This window comes from Molothrus aeneus, chromosome 2 (assembly GCF_037042795.1).
Source record: "Molothrus aeneus isolate 106 chromosome 2, BPBGC_Maene_1.0, whole genome shotgun sequence".
Classification (NCBI taxonomy): Eukaryota; Metazoa; Chordata; class Aves; order Passeriformes; family Icteridae; genus Molothrus; species Molothrus aeneus.
In genome coordinates, this window is record NC_089647.1 from 45,515,968 (window position 1) to 45,534,871 (window position 18,904).

The 18,904-nt window shown below is 41.4% G+C and overlaps 1 protein-coding gene across 3 annotated transcripts in view; it reads right to left on the reverse strand.

The window, feature by feature from the left end:
• SPATA13 (spermatogenesis associated 13) overlaps positions 1 to 18,904 on the reverse strand; it is a 46,510-nt gene that overhangs the window by 14,931 nt on the left and 12,675 nt on the right. The window contains exons 3-7 of one of the 3 annotated variants that reach the window (XM_066544833.1): positions 14,698 to 15,060; positions 11,395 to 11,539; positions 2,701 to 2,837; positions 1,951 to 2,130; positions 686 to 871 (exon numbers count right to left, since the gene is read on the reverse strand). In XM_066544833.1, coding sequence (XP_066400930.1) covers positions 686 to 871; positions 1,951 to 2,130; positions 2,701 to 2,837; positions 11,395 to 11,539; positions 14,698 to 15,060 — 1,011 coding nt within the window. Of the gene's footprint in view, positions 1 to 685; positions 872 to 1,950; positions 2,131 to 2,700; positions 2,838 to 5,172; positions 5,282 to 11,394; positions 11,540 to 14,697; positions 15,061 to 18,904 lie in introns of those variants that run through there. The other 2 variants (XM_066544834.1, XM_066544835.1) reach the window with 2 other exon arrangements.

Below are 18,904 nucleotides of genomic sequence, written 5' to 3' on the forward strand. Positions count from 1 at the left end.
AAGAACATTTTTGTAGGTTGCTTTGCACATTCCAGATGCAAACCTCAAAGACAAGTCAAATACAGGTCAAATGCATCATAACTCATGTCAGAAGAGGCAAACTTCAGTGAAAAGTATTAAGAAGTTTCTTGCCCAAGTGTGAGCCTCCAACAAATACTGAGAAAAAAAGCAGAAAACCACCCCCATTTTATGGTTCAAACAAGCAAGGGAGATCTAAAACACACTTAGATTTCTTCATAACTCCTAGGCATCCAGTAAAAATCTCCTCAATTGAGAAAACGGGGAGATCAACCATTTAGCAAATACTCTTTCCAAGTAACTTCCAAGAAGTTTTGTCACTGAACTGCAAATTATTTTACTACAGTTACCCAAAGTTCTCTATACAGTGGCAAAAAGCTCTAAATAAACTGGACTTCCTTCTCTCATTTATTATAGAAATAGAAATAGCAGTCAGAGAGGCACTCTTTTGCTGTCAAAAATGGAAGTTTTTTTTAAAAGAAAGGAAGCAATGGCTCATGGCAGTCATCAGAAAGCAAAGTTGTAAGAGGAAATGAAGAATTGGACTGACAGCGTCAGAAGTGCAATTGGGAGTATTTTGAAATAAGAAACCACTGTGGTTCTCAACTGATATGGAATGATTTGTTCTCACTTGGTCAGCAGAATATCCTCAGGTTAAAGCATGTACCTCACAGATGTCCTTGAGATGCTTGATATAGACTCGTTCTGTTTTCATAATTTCCTGTATAACGTTGGTTCTCATCTGATCCCTGTTTTCAGCTATTTTCTGGCGATGCTTGCTAATATCTGAATCTTGTTCTTCATCCTGGATATTACTACAGTTTTCTGGCACTTCTTCCTGATTAACTCGCAGCTGCAGCCAGAACAAACAAAGCAATTAGAGTGAAGCAGAAAGTTTTACAATGTGTGGTAAAACTGTTATAAACTTCTTATACCTAAGAGAAGAGTGGATACAGACATGTTCTCATTCTTATCTTATAGAGGGGGCTTCACAACAGGATTTATCTCATTGTACTCACTGCATATTCAAATAAAGGGTTGGGATTTATGTCTGGTTAAATACATGACTTCTACTCACAGTATTTGAGAGAGACCATCGTGCTGTCCATGTTGTTTTCAGAGTTAAGTTTATTTCTGACCCTTACCCATACCCAATAGTTAATGTGTTTGGCCAAGTTAGCACGGGGTAAAAATTACAAAAACAGACACTCAACCACTTTCAAATAGTTCCCCTGTGCCCCATCTGTATGGTGTAGACAGCAGGACCTCCTTTTCTGACTTCTGTCTGATTGCCCAGGTTGCCTAGAGATCTAGGAAAGGGAAAGGGAGCAACCACCTGCTGCACTCTGTGTATGTAGTACTTCATGCAGTGCAGTCCAAGTTTCACTACAGGTTCTCAAAAGGCAGTTCAAATTATTTTCTGAAATATATTTCAATTTTTTACCATCTGAGAGTTACACTGGTATTAATCTGGGTGAGTTCTGACTGTGGAGTTCAGACTGTGAACCAGATTTCTACACAATGTCCTTGATAATAAATTAAGCCCTTGATAATAAATTAAACCCTATTTTACCAAGAAATCCCTGCAGCATAGCTCTCCCCTGCCCTTATGAGAACTGTTGTGTCCTTTCTGTACACACTGATGACTTTTTGGTTGCGCTTTCTGCTCTTGTAATCTCTGTTTGAGAAACTCCTTTGGTTACAAAGGGACCAAATGAAGAAGACAGAGTAAAAGTTGTCAGGGAAGCTAAGGGATCTTAGGGTGTGATTCTCTACTGCCTTTTTCCTTGTGAACTCCTTAGGGGCTATGCCACTGAGGTTCAGCTATAAACATGATGAGGATCAGGTATGAAATGTAATGCCATGACAACTGTTGCACTCTGCTAGGAATCTTGCAATGGTGCAAAAGCAAGAAGCAAAAGAGTTACTTACCCTGACAAAACTAGCTGGAAACCAGGCCTCCTTGTCCTCATTTCTTCCCCACCACCAGTCTTTGTTGGAAGCTTCTAGAACTCTAATGACATCTCCAGCTTTGAAGCCCAGCTCTTGATCATCCATAGTGACATGGTCCCAGAGAGCCTCTGCATAGACGACGGTGCCATCGCTTATCAGCTAAGATAGGAAGAAAATGAGATTGCAAAGGATGAAAGATAAACTCTATAGTGTTTATAAACTACAAAGATATCAATATAGGTCACTAGATTGCCTACTATTACTCCTGTTACAGGATAAAACTAAAATTTCAGATTTTCAGAAATCTATGCATATTCTCATTAGTGAAAACAATTAGAATCCTGCTCCAAAGCAGGATTATATAGGGTAACAGTTACAGTCTGTGATGGTTTAAAACCCAGAGGGAAAATCACACCCACTCAAACTGTCCCCTTTCCCCCACTCCCTTCCTGGAAACACTAGGAGAAGTTATAGAAGGAATCACAATTTACTGAAAAACCGCAATAATCATAATAATGCTAGTAAAAGAGCGTACAAAACAAAGTTTTACCCACAAAAAGGTATTTACCACTGAGCAAACAGAAGTCCCTCCTAAAAAACTAGCTACTGCCATTGAATTTTTTATGACTATGAAATCTCAGACTATGGAAAATATCCCTCCACACCCCCCACCCCTGTCCCTGCCCTCCCTGTGTCATCATTCCAGCAATGCAAAGCCCCGGACATTACCTCATTAATTGCTAGCTGTTCCCCTCCGGGCTGCAGGTACCTGGGAGCAGCTTGGCAGAGCTCCTCATAGCTGTAATCTTCCTCACTGCCATTGTCATCCACTAAGGCTGAAGATTCAGTTCCAACATCTGCAGCAACTAAAACAAAAGTGCAACAGCTGTTTGCTTCATCATTTTTATGATTCAAAGAAAGACAACAATGCAAGAGGAATTGCTGAGAAATTGCCTTTGTTGTCACAAATAAAACAGTAACAGCAGGAGTGGAGGGTAGCAGAGCTCTCAGGAAAACCACCTTTTCGTCATTAAATAAGTTTTACTCATTTTTAGAATTTCACATTTAGCAGCTGGTAAAACTTTTGCACACAAAAACCCCAGAACTACAACAATTCCTTACTTATTTGTTCTCAGAGGAAACCTTAAATGGCCAGTATCAGAAGGAAAGCCCCGATGCCATTTCCCAGGCAGCAGATGTGAGGGCCCTACCAGTCCCCAGCAGTCAGTGGGGACACTGTCACCCTCAGGCTGGGTGCCCTCACACCGTCACATCCCCTGCAGGGACACAAGGACCCAATGGTTCTGTGCCCACCCACCCATGGGAGGGGTAGGCAGCCTGTGTGCAGCCCCAGCTCTGTGCTGGCTGCTGCAACCTCTCCCACAAACTGGGAAGGCTCTGCCAGCAGCAAGGCTCAAGGGGACATGGAGCCCAGACTGGGCACAGTGGAATGGCCCTACAAAAAACCTGTTCCAATTTTTCCAAATCACAACAGTTTCTTGGTTTGACAATTGTGCATTTTCTGACCAAGGAGGCAGCTTTGTATGGAAAGAGAGGTCAGGACTAAAATGGGTTTCATCTTATTACACAGCCACATAAGAAACAGTTACTGTATAAAACTATAAAACCCCTTTGGGGTACAGCACTGGTGACAGATTCTTTTGGTGATCACCCCTGGCAGAGAAAGAGAACTGGGGGCTGACCTCAGGAACAAGTCTGACTGACTGACTGACTGACGGACTGACACCCACACTGCTCAGTGCTGGACCCTGTCCAAGTCGGTTTGCCTCCGAAAGCTGCCTGTAATGTTCAAAGCACCCAGGATCAAGAAGCATTCATGACCAGTGGCCCCATACTTGAGTGCACTGTCTGGTCCTTGTTAATTTATTCCTAAAGATTTATTCTTATGGCAAGGCCAAGCTGTGAACTAGAGTCTGAAGATCATATAATGCTCAAAAGGTCAAATTCAGATTAGGTTGCTAGCCCTGAACTTCTTTGCTAAAGGTTAGCATCTCCCAGGTAGGTTGCCACGCAGTCAACAGAGCAGCTCTTACTTCTGAGTGCCTGGGAAGGGACATTTAAGCAGAATTATTGAACCTGCCAATTCCAACAAGCAGCAAGGCTAAGCAGCAGGATCCTGACACTGGCCTCTTCTCTACTCTGCTTCAGACCTGGGTACTGCCTGTCTGCTGAGCTCTGGATGGGTAAGAGCTGCAAGGAGACAACTCCTGGCTTTACTCCATGCACCTACTACCACTAGGCAACCTGCTGCCATCTGCTACTTCCTTATCGGGAGAAATATTGCAACCCCCTCCTCAGGGCACACATACCATCACCAGCATCTTCACTCATCTGAGCATTAATTTGCCAGAGAGATCAAAGCAGATCACCACACAGATTCAATTAAAAACTTGCAATTTTTTTTTTCCATAAAAATGGGAAAATATGGCATAGTCGTGATACAACAGAACATGGCTATTCTGTTCTACTCCCTAACATTTTAAATAGACATTCACATTAACAGTATCATCTGCTTAAGCAAGAAAGATGCAGAGCCCCTATTTAGAAAAATCAAGACTTTTTCTCCCCTACAAACTCATTAATCTGAGCACTGATGAACTTTCAAACACATCTTGCGAAATTTACCGAAAATGCTTTATTAAAAGATCTGCAAATAAATATTTCATTAAATCAATTTTTATCTTATAAAGCAACATCCAAAAAATTTATCCCAGTGATCCTTTCTACATTTCCACTGCACTATCCATACTGCCCGTGGGATTGTTCCAGGAATAATGGCACATCAAAATAACCTAATTCGTTTGACTCCAGACAAAAAAGAACTACAATTTTGGGACAGAAAGCTGTCTGTTCCTCTGTACCAAATCAACAAGCTTACACTGACTTTGTTGGGTAGAATCAAGTGAAATCTTGAATTTTGCATCTTTTCCTCTATTGTATACAGACAGAAATACAGAGGGATGGGTGTGCTTTCCCAGTTGCACCAATGGGATGCAAAAAACTTAAGACAGCCTGGAATTGATATTGATCCTCTAGCAGCTTTTCACCAGTACTGCAGTTCCCATGGATGACACAGAGTAAGTGTCATCAGAATCAGGCCCCCCGACTGCCACTGTTTACCAGTTAGATCAAAAAACACCATGAAAAAAGCAAGAGCGAGCATGTTCTACTCACACGTACCCATCTGAAGGCTCTCCAGACTCCAAAATCGTGCCATTGCCCCCCTGGCTACCATGCTGCCGTCAGACCTCTAACAGGTGATGCTGCTCAGTCCTACAGGGCTGCTGAAGGATCACAAGAGGCTCTGAGCTGCGCACAGCTCAGAGGAACAGGCTGTCAGCTGCCTTCAGCTCCCGGCAGTGCCTCCGAGGCCGAGCCCGGCTGGGAACTGCCAGCAGCGCACTCAGCCGCTCAGCCTGGCTGCCGCGAGCTCCCGGCTCTCTGACATCATGGGGTGCCCTTAGGGAGGAAGCTCCAGAAAAGAAACAAAAACCCGGCTGCCTGACCCTGGCCGCGCTGCGCCTGCAGCCGCCCAGACCGCTCCCACAGAGCCTCAACATCCGAACACAGCGAGCCAGGGAGTGCATTTGTTTTTCATTAAAGCAGCGAAACGCGATTTCAATCTATATTCAAATGACTGCAATCCAGAGGGAGAGACTATTTGGATAGGAATTGGGAGTTCCTTGTATTACAACACTGTTCAGAGTATCGGTCTATCTTTGTCATACTATACCAGTTAAAATTCCAGAAGAAGTAAACAATTAAGGTATTTTTTGCACAATTTCTCTTGCTTCACAAGCAAATGCTCTATCATTTTTTAGGGCACAAGCAACACAAGTGTTAAGGCTGCAGCAGACTGCTCCCAGGAAAACAGAGAGGAGGGAGACATTTTCTCACTGAAACTACGAACTTAATTCAGCTGCTCTATGAAATAGGGAATGAAGCAGAAAAGAACTCAAACCATCCATCTTTCTCTGTGTCTGACCCAGCCAGAGCACAGCCTTATTCATTCACCATGGGCCAGCATTCACCCCACATCTGTGTCCTCCCTCACTGAAGCTGGATCAGGCCATGCACTGGAAGCAAAGGCAGGAGCTGTTCCCGTCCAGAGAGTGCAAAGCCTGCTGCAACCTATGTCTGTACACAGTGCTACGCCTACAGTTTGGAAAGCCCCAAAAACTTATTGGCTTCTTCTTTAGCTGAAAACTGTTGCTCAGCTGAGCCTGTCCTGTAACTGCAGATTGCCTCCTCCAGGGATGTGTTCAGAAAACCCTGGAGGCATTTCTGCATACAACAACTTCTCAACACCCACTAAAATCACATGGTTTTCCCCACTGCTGCCTCAGACATAGAAGGAAAGGCCAAACATCACCCTGAAATATTAATGCTGTCTTTCTGCAAAAATACTATTTGTGCTGCACTCCACAGGAGACTGACAGAAATCATCTTCTGAATCTCTCAAACTTCCCTATTATTTCTTGCTGCAAGGACTCTAGTTGGATAGCCCAATAAAAACAAGCTACTACATAAGATCTTCACACACAGCATTTTTCTTGGCATAAACCATTAAAAAAAAGCAAGCTGGCAAACAAAACTGACAGTGGTGACACTGAAGTGCTGATGATCCCGGGACTTGCAAGTGAAAATTTCACATTTTTAATCAGCCAGATCACAAGATCTTTGCCATGTCAAACCCCTTCCCACCGGGGAAAAACAGTTCAACTGACAAAGGAAAACCAGATCAAACCCCACACAGCTCTTTTACAAGACACTTTAAAAAAACAACCTCTGAAAAACAACTCAAAACTCTTTTGGTCTGATTTTTGCAGAAAGGAACAGGCTGTGTGCTTTTGCCCAATGATTAACCTAATGCCACCGTGGGATGCTGCTCGGATGGAGGGGGGCCTGCCCTCCCTCCTCTACATGGGCACATCTGGCAAACTGAACCACCACAAAAGTGCTCATTTGGGGTGAGGTGGTGGTGGCTTTATTTCCTTGTAGATCAGCCAGGGACAGGAGGAGGCACAGGCTGTCCTTTGTAGTGGCAGACCACAGTGACCTTGTCCAAATGCATGCTGAGCTGGCTTAGCCACTGTGCAGGGCACTCTGAAAAGGCTGTGGGTAGCACTTACTAAAATACTAAAAGCTAGTTTATCCACTTCAAGAAAATTCAGTTCTAGAAACACCCTGGTATCATAGAACCCTCCATCCTGAGCCAGACCACAGGTGACCCCCAACCACTTTTCTGACAGCAGCCAGGGAGGAACATAAAAATAGATGAGGCGTGTGATGGCATTTTTCTGATGTACTTTTCTAAATTCCAGTTATCTCCCAGATCAGTCAGATCCCTCCTGGGGCAGAAATTATATCTTTGTGTTTAATGAACTGGATTTTTCAAACCACTTTCTGATTTTTTTTAACTGTTGGGATGTGAAATACAATGTGTAGCAATTACTTTTATAGTTTAATTTTACAGACTGCGAAAACTATCTTTTATTTTGAGCTTGCCCGCTGGTGATTTCATTTGGTGCCCTTTAGTTTTTAAATTATTGAAAACAATAACTATTATCTGTTCATTTTTCCTGCGCCAAACAGACTTTTTTTCTCCTATTGTCCTTTTTTCCATATTCCAGAGCCCAAGCCACATTAATCACTCCTCCCAGAGACACACACTGAGTCGATTTTCTTGTCCTTCTGCTTTTCTCTATATGGTCCCCTGTAAAAAATGCCTTTTGGGATGGAAAGGAAGGGGAGATGGCCCCCACACACACCAGTGGCACAATTGGGCCTTCTGTTTTGTTCTCTATTCATTTCCTACAAACTCCTGCCCTTTTATTTACTGTTTTGACTGTTACTATGCACTGCATTGACTCTGTAAATGTCTGTTAAGATTGCAAGATCTTTTCCTGAATGGCAATATCCAGCTCAAAGTCCATCCTTCTGTAAGCACATCAGGCTCTTTTCCTCCTCCACATGCGTTACCTTGGCCTTACCAACACCTGAAGCCAGAGCAGTGCCTCATGTCTCACTTTTACTACTGTGAATAATTCAGCACACCAGCAAGAATTACCATTTCATTTTATACCTCCCTTCCCACATCATTCGTGCAGACACTGAACATCTGATTCCACTCATCAGCTCTCTCTTTAAGAAAACCAACCATTCTCCTGAGTCATTCCCAAGCTGTGCTCCACACAGGCCAAATTCTAGTCCCACACAAAAATATACAAAAAAAAAGGGGTTATTTTTTTCAGATGCTTATAAAAATTACTCTGTAGTGACAAATAGACAACCTGTTTAATGTAATTTAAAACCTGTAACCCTTCAAGCATAAGAGTAGCAATGTAAGTCTCAAGGGCAGTCTCCTGTGTGTTGTCTGATTCGTACTCTCTTTCCTACAGATGATGATTTACTGTCTTGTAACATCTATTTTTCTAAAATTTACATCTCCACTTTTATCTACCATTGCTATAAGAAGAAAGCAAGTAATGTATTAGGCTTTAGCAAGTAACTAAAATAAGATACCACTGGTTTTCAGTGCTTGAGTTTAGAATTACTTTCTATAATAAAGGGCTTTTGTGCTATCAAATTTCACTGTGCATGAGCAAACAAAAAACTCTCACACGTTCAAAGACAAGGAAGTGCCTTGTGATTTAAGAGAAAAAAGAAAAGAGATCAGAATTTGTGACACTAGTCACTTTAGCATTTTCTTCTGGAGCTACCAAACAGATTTTTTGCAACTGCTTTCAAACTGTGAAGTCCATGATATTCCACACTTGCCTTCAGAGTTTTGATTTCAGAGACTTTTCCTACTCCACTTCTATGTTTATTGTAAGGTCTCATAAAAGTCATATCTAACATAATCAAGGTTGCTTTGGCTTCATTGTCCTGAAAAGTGGCAGCAATCTTAGTTTGTGTATTTGTCATCCTGATGCTTAAGTTTAGGAGAACAGTTATTCAAAATCTAAATACCTGGAGAGATACCTGCTCTCAGGCAGTTGTCTAGGTAACTAATACTATTTCATGTCATTTCCAAACATCAACTGGAAAGGAAAACTAAAAATAGAAAAAATAATTCCTGCTGTGTGACAATAAAAGAGCCTCTTTTTTCACAAACTACATTATGGAAGACCTGTTATTCTGTGAGTGGTCCTTCTGGAATCAGGGACTGAAACACCACAGAATCTCAGCAAGAGTCACAGCATTTGATGTCTAATTTACCTCAGTGCCTGATCTGGATCATTAAGTGTACTAAGAAGCATACAGCAGAACACCAGACATAGGTTTTAAATTAGTTCCCAATATTTTACTACAATATAAATTCAAGGAAAATACAAATGGAGTATATATATAATTGCCCTGGTTAGAGAGAAGAGGGGGTGGAGCTCTTAGCACTGTTTATTCCGTATCGCCCACATCATCGCTGGGGGCATGGTTTTGGCAGAAGCAGCCGCACACTGGAAACCAGAGTTTGCCATCTTGCTGGATCTCTCCAGGAAGAAGGTATTGGGATCAGCCAAGTGGATCCAGCCCCTCTCCCTTCCTATCCATTCAGGTCGCAGCTTTAAGACACAGTGTTGAAGGACAGCAATGATGGGTCTGAGGCGCCACTCCAAGGGAACAAAAAGCAGCAGAGAGAGGCAGTGGCACAGAGCTGAGCCCAGCTGAGCTACACAGAGCCCAAGCTCCAGAAGAGCCCAACTGGAGCAGCATCAGTGCCAGAGGCAGCTTTGCAGAAAGGAACAGCAAAGCGGAGCAGTCTGAAGCAGAGCTGTGGCACAATGCGATGATCGCACTTCCAAGGGGTTTGCTTGCCCTACTCCTCCCGCTGTTTGCCAACTGGGGTGAGGGAGAACATTAAGTAGCGGAAGCTCTCTTTGACATATTGCCCTTGTGTCCCAAATACCACATGCCCCATATGCAGGAACAGTAATTATACTGACTTTGTGTGGAGACCACAGCAGGCACTGTCTTCAGGAAGATCTGGAGTTTTTTTCAGCGGTAAATGCCATTTTTTGTGGGTAGGGCACCTTCTTTTTGCATACTTTTTGCTACTGATGCTGCTGTTGTCATTGCAATTTTAGTAAATTGTTATCTTGTAATTTCTCCTTATTGTCCCTCCATTACTGAAAGGGGCTGGGGGAAAGGGAGTGGCTTATTTGGAGTTTAGTTCTCTAAACCAGCTGTCTAAACCAGCACAACAATGTATCTCAGAATCATTCTGAGTTGGATCATCAAGTGCGACCCTTAAGTGAATGGCCCATAAGGGGATCAAACCCACAGTCTAGGCATTATCAACACCATGTTCCAACCAGCTGAGGTCATCTTATTGGTACGTCCCTCTTACTGCCATAGTTAGAAATTCTCAAGCCTGCTTCTTGAAGAGCACCTCCTGAAAAAAACTGTCATGTTCTATTTAAAACAGGAGAATTCAGTTTTAACATATTCTTTTGTAAACTAATTTGTAGTTAAAGCATTTTTGGTAGAATTTGGACATCACTGCAGCTAAAACTTAGCTAAGAACCACAGAAGCCAAGTACTGACTTGTAAACATACACATAATTTTAATAAACATTGAAAATGCTATTTGTTAAGGTTCCTACTTCAGTCATGGGAAGCCTTGATCAAGAAGGTCCAGGGTGAAGGTTCCCAACAGTGTTTTGTTCACTATTAACAGTGAAAGATACAAAGTGAGAATTTTGCTTTTATTTACAAATCTTGCCAGAAGTGAAACAAATGGTGTTAAACCCAGGTTGTTCTGGACCCACCTATGAAGAAATGTTCCACTATATCTAGACTAGTTAATAGACTATTTCTGTTAACTCCAGATAGCATTCCATGCTAAGAGTAAACAATTACAGCAAAATTACACAGGACATATCAGCGAGCCTGAAAGCACAGTGCTTCCAAAAAAGGCAATTTTTACCAAGACCTGTCCCTCATGTACCAGAGGGTTGGACCAGAGGTTGGACTACACTCATCAGCAAGCCACTTACTTATTTAAGGCTTGCCTATCTAAGTAAAGCTGAATGCATGGCAAACAAAAAATTAAAAATACATGTGTGTGGCTAGGGTTCAGGTGTGAACTCAAGCATATTAGAATGTACTTCCTTCATAATCTATTGACTTTAGGCAAGTATATGACTAAGAGAGTGGAGAATACAGGCATGTAAGTGGTGCAGAACAATAAACCATAGTAATGTCAAAGAGTAGATGTGAAAAAAAAGTTTTACATGAGAACAGCAGCTACTAGTAAGAAACTCACAAAACAAAGCAACTTAGCTGGATATTACTTTGTCACTGAGTTGGTTTGCACTCTTTTGTCCTCCACATTATATTCTAATTCTTGCTTAGCCTGGAGTGTGGCTTTCTGATCTACACAGTTAAAAATACTCATCTTACCATTAGATGTTCTCATCTGCCGCCTCCGTCCCACGCGGTCCAGACCGATGGGGGTACTTTGTGAGAAGGTGAGTGGCCGGAACCTGGCTGAAACAGCCTTGTACGGGGGCACCTTGTGTGCTGGAACGGGTGGCCGTGCCACAGGCTACCGAGGAAACAGGAAAATCCAGTATTAGTTGAGCTACAGGCATGTCCAACTGAGCAAAGCTCAGGTATGAAGTAAAGTTTCTGCAGATAGTCCAGGCAATTACACAGGCAGTAAAATCTCCTATGTTGAAGGGACATTGCTTAAACACTGCATACCATGTCCACCAGCATCACACAACAAGTTTTATTACATTACAGTTCTTTGTTACATTGAAAACTCCTTAGCCTTCTGTTGTGGTCAGACATGCTCTGTAATTTTCATCTTGTAATATGCTTTTTTGAAGACAATCAGAAGGCGGGAGCACCTCTCCTATGAAGACTGGGCTGAGAGAGCTGGGGTTGTTCAGCCTAGAGAAGACAAGGCTCCAGGAAACCTCACTATGGCTTTTCAGGACCCTAGGAGGTCTACAAGAAAGCTGGAGGGGGACTTTTTACAATGGCATGTAATGATAGGACAAGGGGGAATAGCTTTCAGGTGAAGGAAGACCAATTTAGATCAATGAAAAGGTTTTCTAGGATGAGGATGGTAAAACACTAGAACAGGTTTTCTGCAGAGGTGGTGGATTTCTGCTTTCAGCAGTAAAGTGTATTGCTTGTCAGTAAAATAAACAAGACAATAATAATTGTCTAAATGATGCTCTGTTTTGAGTTCCCAGGAGCCTCGTAAGAAAGAGGTAATACTAAGTTTATTATTAACATTATCTCAAAGCCATTTTCTTTGGATAAATAATTTATTTCTTAAATTATGATTGGAAAACCTACCCCTGTTTTATTTGCAAATTGAGTCTGATTTTATGTTGTCCCTGAACAATGCCACATTAGCCAGGCTGAATGACCTTGCATAAGCATTCAACATTAAACAACCAGGCTTCAGAGAAACTCAGCTTGAGATCTTCTCTTATTGTTCAGTTGTTACTGTTCTTCTATCAGGTAATCTGAAACATCTGGGATGGTTTTTAATGAACTATCTCTTGACACTCTGTTATGAAACCCATGACAGTATTGTTTGAAAATGTTTTCTCACACCTAAGCTGTCAGACCAGAACAAAATACAGTGAAGAGGAATTAGCTTTGTACTTTTCAAATATTCCCAAGGGTTTTCAAAGCTTTAAAAAAAAAATCACCAGTGTGAAGAGCAGTCTTTGACAGCCCCACATAAAATACTTCTAGCGCATATATGCCTGCTTGTTGAGAACTTTTTCACATTCCAGCTAAAAGTTTACTTTTTGTTATGACTGCCAAAAACCTCAATGTGTATGGATTATGATTCATCTACAACCTCATCTTTAAACTTTATTTCCTAACTGCCTTATCAGTATACCAGGATCCTTCACCACAAAAAGTTTGATTCGTTGTATCAAATAGCTAATAAAAGTCATGGCAACTACTGTATGCAAATAACTGGCTGAGTAAGTAAAAAAAGCTATTAATTTCTGGGCAACTAAAATTTTCTTATAAGGCTTCAGTCCAAATCCTTTCCCTGGACAGACATGGATGTGTGGCAGCCCTGGGAAATTGGCCTGGGAAGGCCATAATTTGGTTTAATAACATTAGGAATGCTTCATCATTTTGGTCTTGACCACAGTGATCCAGCAATGTGCTAACTTAACCCCAGCCAAGCTGTTATGGCAGCACTGGAGCATGGAAAGAGTCAACTTAAAAAGCTGCCTTGATGCATGTTCCTTCACTATTAAACTGATGTGAACAAGGTTTCAAAAGAGATCACTCTGGTCTCAGCACTAAATGAAGGGCCTGGAGAGTATTTAATCCCTTACACAGTACAGCAAGTTGCCCATACTTACTATCTCTTGAAATCCATCTATTATTCTTGAGTAAGATGGTATAGAATTTACAATAATAATTTTCCTCTTTTTTTTAACCTTCCAAATTAAGAAATAGAATTAATTTTAAAATATCTTAATTACATATGATTTGAAACACAGGCCTTTGCCTGGGTAAAAGGTTCACTGGCTTCAGCTGGAGTTTTGCATTAAGATGCATTTTTTCATCAAGGACTTATAAAGAAAAAGTATCTAATACACAATAACAGTGTTCATGTTACAAAATGTTTTTCACAGGAAACTGAAAAGCCTGACATTGTTTCAGCACTTTACTATCAGTAAACTTCCCAGCAGGAGATGAAGTGGGTTGAGAAAGACTAACAGGACTCAAATTTCATTAATAACCACCAGAATCAAATTTTTTGAGGATGCAAATACTAATTCTTTTTTCTGTTGCTTTATCAGCTTGACAATTGTTTTAGGCAGAAGTCCTCCAGCTTCCAGGGAAAGCAGAAAATACCTGATGAGTGCAGTCTTACAAAAGCTGAAGCTCTGCAACCAAATGCAAGATGGGGTCACGACCACCAACACAACAGTAAGTTCCTCCACACATTGTACTTGCTCAGCACTACCTCCAGGGAGAAAGGAGCAATTTTTACCTTTCAGAAGTTTTTAATTTCTCACTCTTTTACTTAAGCCAACAGAGATGGCAAATATAGGTACTGTTCAAGTATACACTGCTTGCCAATACGTTTCCTACCTTTGTTTCATCTGATCAATTTAGTAGTACATGGACAGACATTGTATTCATATGGTCAGTTTTCTTAAATTCTTAATTTCATTAATTTCTCAATTTATTACCAATTTTCTCAAGCCCTGTCTTCATTAGTTTTAAGTATCTTTACTATGCCAAAACCAAGATTTTCAACATCACTTATAAAGCCACAGTTTTTGAACAGGCTTGCTTTTGGATAATTTGAAATGACCAATAAATAATGTGTTATCATTCTGTTTGATTGTACTATTCTGTTCCTCAGGCCCTCTATATGGAGGCTAAACACACATCTGTTTTACACACAAATAAGCTCGTATAGACCAACATAAGACATAATGACCATGCCAAGAAAGAAATCAGATTAATTTACAATACAGAAAAGATCATCCCAAAGTCAGTATCAGGTTTGTTCCATGCTGTATTTTTAGCAAGAAGACAAAGTAATTAGTGACCAGGAAAGCAGTATTCTAAGTACACGATGTCAGCTTGACAAAAGGGAAGGAAGAGAAGGAAGCATCCATTCTATTTTCTAGGCTGAAGATAGAGACAAGGAAGTGAAAGGGTCTTTTGCAGTTTGCAGAGCACATCTGTTTATCTTACTTGTGTCAGCAGATTTTCTCTCTCTTCTACTTGATCGTCTCCATAGAAATTGACCCCACCTATTACGGAGATGGGTCTTCTCTTCCTCCCTCTGTGGTAGCCTACAGTATTGCTTTGGATCCCAGACCCAAGGGATGCCAGTCCCAGCTGATTCTCTCCATCTGTGCAGTCTGTGTTCTGAGACTCCACTGCAACTGCATCTTCTGGTATAGAGAAACTTCGGATCGACATTTGGCCATAGTCTGAGAGAGGTCTGGGCCGGGATCTTTTTCCAGAGCCCCATTTCCTCGGTGTGACCTTTTGTGAGTCTGCTTTTTCTTCCTCCTGGGATGCGGACCTCTTCCAGTGGTCATCAGAAACAACCTTTTTAAATGTGAACAAGTCAAATAAGCCACAGAATTTTCTGACCGTTAATAATTTGTGAGTTTGTCGTATGTCAGATCAGCTTAACATGTCTAAAACAGAAGGAGTTACCATAAATGAAATAAATGCAATTGACAATTCAGGAAGAGATAACTTTGCAAAGCAGAGACATCATGATGCTTGTGCTGACTAAGGTAAGCACCCAACAATCAGTACCTCTTTGGCAAACCAGACTAATAACACTACAAACTGACCTATTACCTCAGCAGTACAGGCAGGTCCTATCACAGACACTGAACTCATGGAATAGTATCTTAGAAAGATAGCTCTGTGCTCACAGGACTTTTTTCTATGCACAAGTTGGACATTACAGGTAACACCATTAAAAATAACTCAGCTGTGCTTTTGGACTTTTTACTAAGGCTTGTAGCAACAGGACAAGGGGCAACAATTTTAAACTGAAAGAAGGTGGGTTTAGATTACATATTATGAAGACATTCTTGACCACCAGGTGGTGAGGCACCGGAACAGGGTGCCCAGGGAAGCTGTGCATGCTTCAACCCTGGTATTGTCCAAGGCCAGGCTGGATGGGGCTCTGGGCAACCTGGTCTAGTGAAAGGTGTCCCTCTCCATGGCTGGTGAGCTTGAACTGGATGATCTTTCAGTTCCCTTCCAAGCCAACCCATCCTATGATATTTCTCTGTTCCACCTCTGTTCAGTGATGAAAACAAACAGCAAGGCTGCATTTTGACCACTTGCAGATCCATGTAACTGTAATCTGATGCCAGACTGGGCAGTCACACTCCCTCCTAGGACTCACTCCCCCAATGCCACTTGGTCAGATCTAGAGATTCTGCAGCCAGGAGTGAATTAGGTGAGCGAGCTTGTCCAGTTTGGAAGGGAGAAGCTCACTTCCCATATGTTCTGGGACTTTCAAGACATGCAGATCATATCAGAGATATATTATAGCACAAACCCAGGGAAAAAATGATGGGCTTAGATAGGAAGCTTGGAAAATGAGCATGTTTTTCCTATTTAACAGCACACCTGCCTCACAGAGGTTAATGCCTGCAAGTATCACAGCCGCAGTGGTATTACAAGTTTGGAAATAAAATAACCTCAGCTAAAATACTTGGTAGAGGGAACATTTTTAACCACTTCAATACATTTGAAGTAACACTGTTGTAATTTTATCTAGCAAAACCCTTGCAATTTTTCAGAAAAAAAATCTGCACACAAAAATTTATGTTAATTTTTCCCTCACATTTCTGATTTCTTGGTGTTTCTTGGCTTTTTCCAGCTCCTGCATAAAAATGGCAAAAAAGAGAGAAAGCTAGTAAGTATTCCAAAAAAGAAAAGCATAATTTTGTCCCTCTCTAACTATATTTTGTTCATCTGTTCCAGACCAGACGAAGGCATTCCAGATATTGCATAACCAAAGCAAACATACAGCCCAGAAGCAGCCTTTTGCAATGATGTCTGTGCCAGAGGATTTATCTTCTGTCACCTTCTTGTCCACCTGTCATTTTCAGCCAGGCCACTACAAATCTAATGACTCTTTTTTGAGCCTCATGATACAATGGGCAGATGTTGCTTTTTGTTTGAAAGACAGGTTAAGATTAATTCCATGGTATGAAAGCACTTAAGCCAGTAAGCAGAGTTACTAAACAGTCAATATTTTAACATGATTACTGCAATTATGAAAATGGTACTTTTCAAATATTCCCAAGTATATTGTTCTACATTCAATTATTTCACTTACAGCATGAAATTTATTCTAAATAGAGTACTTTAAAAAAAATTTGTTTCTATACCTGTCATTCAAGGAAGAACTTCAGGTTCTCTACAGATTTGTGTTCAGGATCAGTTTTAACAGCACATTTAATTGAAGCAGAGAGTCACTCCCCGGCTGGTGCATTAACACAGCTTCAGCAAAGCTGTCCCTTAAGCACAGCCCCTCCAAGACTGAGCAGCAAAGTCACAGGTTAAATAAGGTTCTTACCTCAGAATCAGACACAGGTAAAGGGTCTCCACATATGCAGTGACTGAGAAAGGAGCTCATGAGAGTCATTTTATGGTTTTGTTTCGCAAAGTCTCGTCCATAAGAGCTACAAATGTGAGCACACTCTCTGCATAACCAGTCAGGCAAAGTTCATACCATGATCCTGTACTTTTAGACTGAGGAAGGACACGTCACACGTCATCTCATAATCTGCTGCTTACACCCTTATCTTGAGCAATAACATTTGCAGAGGACTGCTTGCATTCTGCAGACTCCACCTTAAGTAGTGATCCAAATGACAGCCAGATTAATCTCTGCTGTACAACAAACAATGCTGAGAGGATGTGTGTTTTTAGTCTTAGATCTATAAACTACACTGAAAAATACTAAAAGAGAAAGCATAATCCTGTCACTGCAAAAAACAGGGGAAGCCAGACTGATAATCTCACATTCCTCTAAGTGGCCTGCTCAAGCAGGACCTTATCAAGTGACCACTCACTAGCAGGAATAAAAATATCCAGTACACAACTCTTAGGCTCCAGTACTGCAGTCACTTATGCTTAAGTGTGATTCTTGACATCAAGGAAAAAATTCTGAGGAAACAATTGTACTCCAGCTGTGACTAGCTTTATACTGGTGCACCACTGCTGACCTCAAATCACCTTCTCCTAATGAATCTTTTATAAGTGAAAGCATGTTGATGTTGTGCAATTATTACTGGGAACATCTACAGATGCCTAGAGATACACATGGCACTTCATATAGGATGAAAATCAAAATCTTATGCACAGGCTTATGCATTTTAAGTGCTGGTCAAAAATTTCAAGGCATTTTGAGATTTCTGACAAATTAAGATCTAAGATTAATCCACATTGGATTTTCCGGAATTCATACCTGTTAGTCTAGCAACAGCACAGGATCACCAATACTAGAAATCAAGATAATTAATCTTGCCTTTTAGTCTGTATCCTCAGTTAGGTTTCTTCCGAGACTGCAAATGCGAACAGCTCAGCTTGTTTGTGCTGATGCAAATGAATTTTTTTTATCTGGGTAACTAAATTCCTACAACAGCAAACTAGTTAAATCATTGTATTTCAACTGCTTTCCTCATTCCTGACAGCACTGTATCTATAAATACAACCATTTAAAATGAACATCCACTTCAATACAGATTACACATATATTCGCTATTGATCCCTTTCAATATGTCACTCTTAGCTGCAGATTCCTGCATTTTAATTTCAATTCTGCAATGGAGCTGTCTGTACATTAACTAGATAATAAAGCTGTCATCATAGCCAGGAGAAATCTAGAATGAAATTTTGTTGCCTGAACATAAACACCCAGGGCCATTTCAAATGTCCAAAGGAATCTAAGATATCTCCACGCGCCATGCATCATGCAAGTATGACACAGGACCTATGGGAGGCATGGGCCATCCAGAAGCAGCCCCTGGGGACAAAGGGAAGCCTGTCATGACATCTCCAGCACTGCAGGATCTTTTATGTTCCAGGAATCAAGCTGAGCCTTTAAACAAGAGCATCAGCCAAGCCTACTGAGTGACCAGCCAGGCAGGACCCAGGTGTCAAGCTGGGTTGCAGGTGGGTTTAGATGGAGCTACAACTATGTTCCCCAGTGCTGTGGACAGCCCTGCTTGGTCCATAGTTCCTGCTCCAGAAATGTGCAGCTTCATCACGAGGTTTTTTCCAGCTGCGTGCAGCTGTCTTTGATAGCTGCCCCTCACTTCATTTGTCAGCTATTTTTAGTTGGGCTCAACTCCAGGTGCCACATTCAGGTGCACTGTTAACACTGTGCTCCCCAGGACCCCCTGACAACACCCAG